The sequence below is a fragment of the Stegostoma tigrinum genome, chromosome 8 (assembly GCF_030684315.1).
Source record: "Stegostoma tigrinum isolate sSteTig4 chromosome 8, sSteTig4.hap1, whole genome shotgun sequence".
Lineage (NCBI taxonomy): Eukaryota > Metazoa > Chordata > Chondrichthyes > Orectolobiformes > Stegostomatidae > Stegostoma > Stegostoma tigrinum.
The window spans coordinates 59,084,915-59,090,914 of record NC_081361.1 but is presented as its reverse complement, the minus strand read 5'-3'; the positions used below and the strand labels follow the sequence as shown (position 1 = coordinate 59,090,914).

Genomic DNA, 6,000 nt, shown 5'->3' with positions numbered 1-6,000 from the left:
GTGCAGGAGGCCCATGATGGACATGTCATCAAGAGAATGGGTGGGGGAGTGGAAATGGTTTGCGACTGGGAGGTGCAGTTGTTTGTTGCGAACTGAGCGGAGATCTGTATGTTGTGTTTCTGAGGGTCAAATTAAGATCAACATCTTTTTCTGGAGAAGAATAAGCATGTTTACTTTGACGTATCCTGGTAACCAAACACTTGCTCCACATCAGTTTCTGGATAGGGTGAACTTGAAAGGGCACTTGGACTTACGCTCTTGCCTTCCTGCATTCAGGGATGGCAGCGCTATTGTTCAGCATTGTACCTACATTTGGAGACACCTCAGAAACAACGTTGGACGTTTATAAAAGTGTTAATTCTAACATCCATCTTTTGTACTGCCTCTCTCTCCTTGAAGAACAAGCAGCTGCCGAGGAAGAGCTAGTACCGTCCCTTACAGAATTGTCTGTGTAGGCCTGACTAGCCGTTACCGGATACTACCTCGATTTCGTGGGAGTTCAAAAGTGGTGGCAAGTGTAGTTTGTAATCATGTGGCCGTTTAAAGATCCTCTCGTTTTATTATAAGGTTCGTCTGTTTGATTTTGATTTTATTGTCACATGTATTTTACAGTAAAAACACAATAAAATACAAGATAAAGCTTTCACGTTCTGCCTGACTGCAGTTAATTTTCTATAGCACTATAAATGGGGGAAAAACAAACAAGAACTTTGCAAGTCTGCAAATCAACGTAAGGTCACAGTGTCAGGTAAAAGAGGCGGGGTGAACAGCAGGAGCACCAAGCGTAGATCTGCAAGAATGTGAAATCTCAGCCAGCGTGTAAATCTGCTTCGAGAGGTTGATCTGGAGTCTGGGGGATCCATTTGCAGTCCACGATGTTTCGTAAAGCTCTTCAGCTGTGTTGTGTTTTTATCGCACTGGCCTCTGTAAACACACAGGATGGTAGGTGAATACGACTTTCGTTTAAAATGTAAACAAGAGGATCAGCACATGGCAATAGCGAGCTAAAAGCTGAGCTTACCCTCAGAAACCTGTTGAGGTGAACGTTAAAAGAATAATTGTCTCTATTGTTCACATAGTTTCCTCGGTCTTTCATAATATTTCATAGAGTAACCAGCAAGTGCTGACCTCGAGGTGGGTGAACTGGCCTCCAGAGGCCAGATAAAAACATTCGTCTTCGAGTAATTCAGCGATGTGAAGCTCGCTGGGTGTTGTTTCAGGATCGATTTCAATCCTTTTTCGGGAACTTAAGTCAATTTAATGGCATTTACAGCCCATAGGAAAGTGATATCGGGTTTACATAGTTCAACATTTTGTCCCGAAAGTATCTTTAAAACAAACTATCGTATTTTGAACGGAGATTTCAACAGGGATAGTGGGGGGGGGGGGGGGGGGTGCGCGTGGAATCAGATGAGACTCAATCTGATCACACGGCCGGGGAGAGGGTGATAGAATGATAAAGAAAGCTCTGTTTTGTCCAGTTTAAGGTATCGGTCCTGTGAGCTGTGTTATGGAAGCTCTCGGCCGCTTTAGCTGGACTGCTGTATTTGCAATTCGACATTTTTGGCAAATTAAAGTTGCGCTTTTTAAATATAAGATAACGAGGTGTAGAGCTGGATGAATACAGTAGGCCAAGCAGCATCAGAGGAGCAGGAAAGCTGACGTTTCGGCTCTGGACCCTTCTTCACAAAATGAACCCAAATGTCTGAAACAATTTGAACTCCACTGTGAAACCCCTTGTTATGTCAGATTCTCCAGCATCTGCAGTTCCTACTGACTTTGAAACTTTTGTTAATGTGTCCATTTTCCGACTTCTTGCTGTTTATTTCCTTAAATTGGGAGATTCGTTGCTGATGTCTCAGCGCAGCTTTCTTGATGGTATCATCTGACGCTTCTGTGTTGTGGCTAAGTTTTGTTCGGAACCTAAGAAACTTCTGGATGCGGAGGAAGAAGGATGAAGCCCGCTAATTATTTGTTGGACCTTAAAACGGAGATTTACATCGATTATCCTTTTGATATTCTCTATATCTAAGTCATCTCACAACCCCATTATGGACTGAGAAAATAAACTAAGGGAAAAGTCAGTGGACGAGCAGTGGCAGACGTTTAAGGAGATACTTCACAATGCTCAGCAAATAAAAAAATGGCCAAAAGCAGGATAATAAAGTGTGAAGCTGGATGAACACAGCAGGCCAAGCAGCATCTCAGGAGCACAAAAGCTGATGTTTCGGGCTTAGACCCTTCATCAGAGAGGGGGATGGGGTGAGGGTTCTGGAATAAATAGGGAGAGACGGGGAGGCGGACCGAAGATGGAGAGAAGATAGGTGGAGAGGAGAGTATAGGTGGGGAGGTAGGGAGGGGATAGGTCAGTCCAGGGAAGACGGACAGGTCAAGGAGGTGGGATGAAGTTAGTAGGTAGGAGATGGAGGTGCAGCTTGGGGTGGGAGGAAGGGATGGGTGAGAGGAAGAACAGGTTAGGGAGGCAGGGACAGGCTGGGCTGGTTTTGGGATGCAGTGGGGGGAGGGGATGAACTGAGCTGGTTTTGGGATGTGGTGGGAGAAGGGGAGATTTTGAAGTTGGTGAAGTCCACATTGATTCCATTGGGCTGCAGGGTTCCCAAGCGGAATATGAGTTGCTGTTCCTGCAACCTTCGGGTGGCATCATTGGCCAAAAGCAGACATCGCTAGATGTAAACTAAAATATTCAAGGAGAGTATCCAATCCAAAAATAAGATCTACAAAACAGTGAAAACAGGGTGTAGACAAAAGGGTCGTTTTATTTTAGGAACCTGCAGCAGATGAGAACAAAGCTAATCAAAAGAGAGAAAATTGAGTCTAAAAGGAAGCTGGAAGCCAACAGCAAGAGATTCTCCTACAGGTATGTAAGAGAGCAGCTAACATGAGTGTGAGGTTCTTGGCGAGTGTGATGGGAGAAATTGATAATGGGCAGATAATTTAAACCAGTATTTTGTGTTGGTCTTCCTGGTGGAGGACACTATAAACACGCCAAAGATAACAAATAAGCAAGGTGTTAATAGAAGAAAAGGCCTTGTAACAGTATTGTCACTCAAATATTTGACAAACTGAAGGACACACATGATACAACATAGAACTATACAGCACAGTACAGGCTCTTTGGCCCATGATGTTGTGCCGAACTTTTACCCTAAACCTAAGGTCTATCCACCCCTACCTTATACTATCATCCATATGCCCATTTAATAGCCGCTTAAATGCCCCTAATGAGGCTGACTCCACGACCCTTTCCGGCAATGCATTCCTCGCCCCTACCACTCTCTGAATAAAGAACCTACCTCAGATGTCTCCCTTGTATCTACCTCCCCTCACTTTAAAACTATGCCCCCTCATAATAGCTGTCTCCACCCAAGGAAAAAGCTATCCACTCTAGATACTTCTGATCCTTTTGTACACCTATATCAAGTTACCTCTCATCCTTCATACTTCTAAAGAGGAAAGCCCTAGCTCTCTCAATCTTTCCTCATAAGACCTTCCCTCCATTCCAGGCAACATCCTGGTAAATCTCCTCTGAGATAATGGGAGCTGCAGATGCTGGAGAATCCAAGATAACAAATCTCCTCTGCATGTTTTCCAACGCTTCCACATATTTCCTGTAATGAGGCGACCAGAACTGGACACAATATTCCAGATGTGGCCGAACCGGGCTTTTGTACAGCTGGAGCATACCTTCACAGCTCTTGAACTCACTCTCTCTATTAATGAAAGCTACCACACCATACGGCTTCTTAACAACTCTATCCACATGGGTGGCAGCTTTCAGGGAACTGTAAACATTAACTCTCTAAGGTCCCTCTGTTCCTCCACACTGCCAAGAATCTTTCCATTAACCTTCTATTCTGCTTTCAAATTTGTCATTCCAAAATGAATCACCTTATACTTTTCAGGGTTAAACTCCATCTGCCACTTCTCAGCCCAGTTCTGCATCCTATCAACGTCTCTTTGCAACCTAGAACAGCCCTCTGCTCTATCCACAGCGCGACCCATCCTCATATCATCTGTGAACTTACTAATCCACCTTTCCACTCCGACATCCAAATCATTTACAAAAATCACAAATAGAAGAGGACCCAGGACAGATCCTTATGGTACACCACTCATAACTGAGCACCATATTGAATACTTTCCATCCGTTACCATCTTTTGTCTTCTAAGGGTCAGTCAATTCTGACTCCAATCTGCCACATTTCCCCCATCCCATGCCTCCTTACCTTCTGCATGATCCTACCATGGGGAACCTTATCAAACGCCTTACTTAAATCCATGTATACCATATCCACTGCTCTACCTTCATCCACGTGTTTGGCCACCTCTTCAAAGAATTCATTCAGGTTTGTGAGACATGAACTACCCCTCACAAATCGATGCTGACTGTCATGAATCAAACTGTGCCTTTCCAAGTGATCATAACTCCTATCTCTCAGAGCCCTTTCCAATAATTTGCCCACCACTGATGTAAGACTAACTGGCATGTAATTTCTGGGTTATCCCTATTCCCTTTTTTGAACAAAGAAATGATGTTTGCTTCTTTCCAGTCTTCCAGCACTATACCCGTGGACAGTGAAGATGAAAAGATCATCGCCAAAGGCCCTACAATCTCTTCCCTCACTTCCCACAGAATCCTTGGATAAATCCCATCAGGCCCGGGGGACTTATCTTCAAGTTCCTCAAAATTCCTAGCACATCTTACTTACTAACATCAACCTCCTCTAGCCTACCAGCCTGTTTCACACTGTCCTCCTCGACAATAGGTCCCTCTCAGTTGTAAATACCAAAGAAAAGTATTCATTAAGGACCTCTCCTACCTCTTTATGCTCCATGCACAAATTCCCCCTACAATCCTTGATTGGCCCTACCCTTTCTCTGTTCATTCTCTTGTTCCTTACGTATGTGTAAAAAGCCTTGGAGTTTTCCTTGATCCTATCTGCCAAGGTTTTCTCATGCCCCCTTATTGCTCTCCTAAGCCCTTCAGCTTCTTCCTGGATAGCTTGTATCCCTCTAGAAGCTTTTCCTTGTTTTCTAAACCTTATATAAGCATCCTTCTTCCTCTTAACCAGTTGTTTGACCTCTCTTGAGAACCAAGCCTCCCTCACTCGAACGCATCTTCCCTGCCTGTTAGGGACAAACATGTTGAGCACATGCAGTATGCATTCCTTAAACAATCTCCACATTTCAATAGTGCTCTTCCCTGACAGCATCTGTTCCCACTTTATGTTACCCAGTTCTTGCCTAATAGAATTGTAATTACCCTACCTCCAATTATAAACCTTACCCTGCTGCATGTACCTATCCTTTTCCATGATTATTGTAAAAGTAACAGAGTTATGATCACACCCGCCAAAATGCTCTCTTACTAACAGGTCTAACACTTGGCCCGGTTCGTTGCCAAGCACCAAATCCAAAGTGGCGTCTCCTCGCGTTGGTCTATCTACATACTGTGTCAGGAATCCGCTCTGAACGCACTGGACAAAAATCCGTTCCGTCTAACCTATTACAGCTAAATAATTTCCAATCAATATGTGGAAAATTGAAGTCACCCATGACTAAAACCGTGTGATTTCTGCACCTTTCCAGTATCTGCCTCCCAATCCGTTCCTCCACTTCTCTGCAACTATTAGAAGGTCTGTAAAAAAAGCCCCAACAAAGTGACTGCTCCTTTCTTGTTCCTGACCTCAGCCCAAATTGACTCTGTGGACATCGCATTCACGAACTGCCTTTCATTAGCTGCTATACTAGCCCTGACTAGTCGTGCCACCACCCCCCCACCTCTTTTACCACCCTCCCTATTTCTTTTAAAGCAGCTAAATCCCAGAACTTCCAACAACCATTCCTGTCTCTGAGTTACCCAAGTTTCTGTAATGGCCACAACATCGTAGTTCCAATGGTGGTCTGTGTCCAAGGGTTGGAAAGGAAGTGACGGCAGAAGTAGGGGAAGGATTAGTTAAAATATTCAGGAAATCACTG

The 6,000-nt window shown here is 44.2% G+C and overlaps 1 protein-coding gene across 1 annotated transcript in view; it reads left to right on the top strand.

Annotated features, from left to right (window-relative positions):
- Positions 1 to 741: 741 nt before the first annotated feature.
- pdzk1ip1 (PDZK1 interacting protein 1) overlaps positions 742 to 6,000 on the top strand; it is a 31,242-nt gene continuing 25,983 nt past the window's right edge. The window contains exon 1 of the mRNA XM_059648249.1: positions 742 to 942. Coding sequence (XP_059504232.1) covers positions 876 to 942 — 67 coding nt within the window. The 5' untranslated portion in view covers positions 742 to 875. The remainder of the gene's footprint in view (positions 943 to 6,000) is intronic.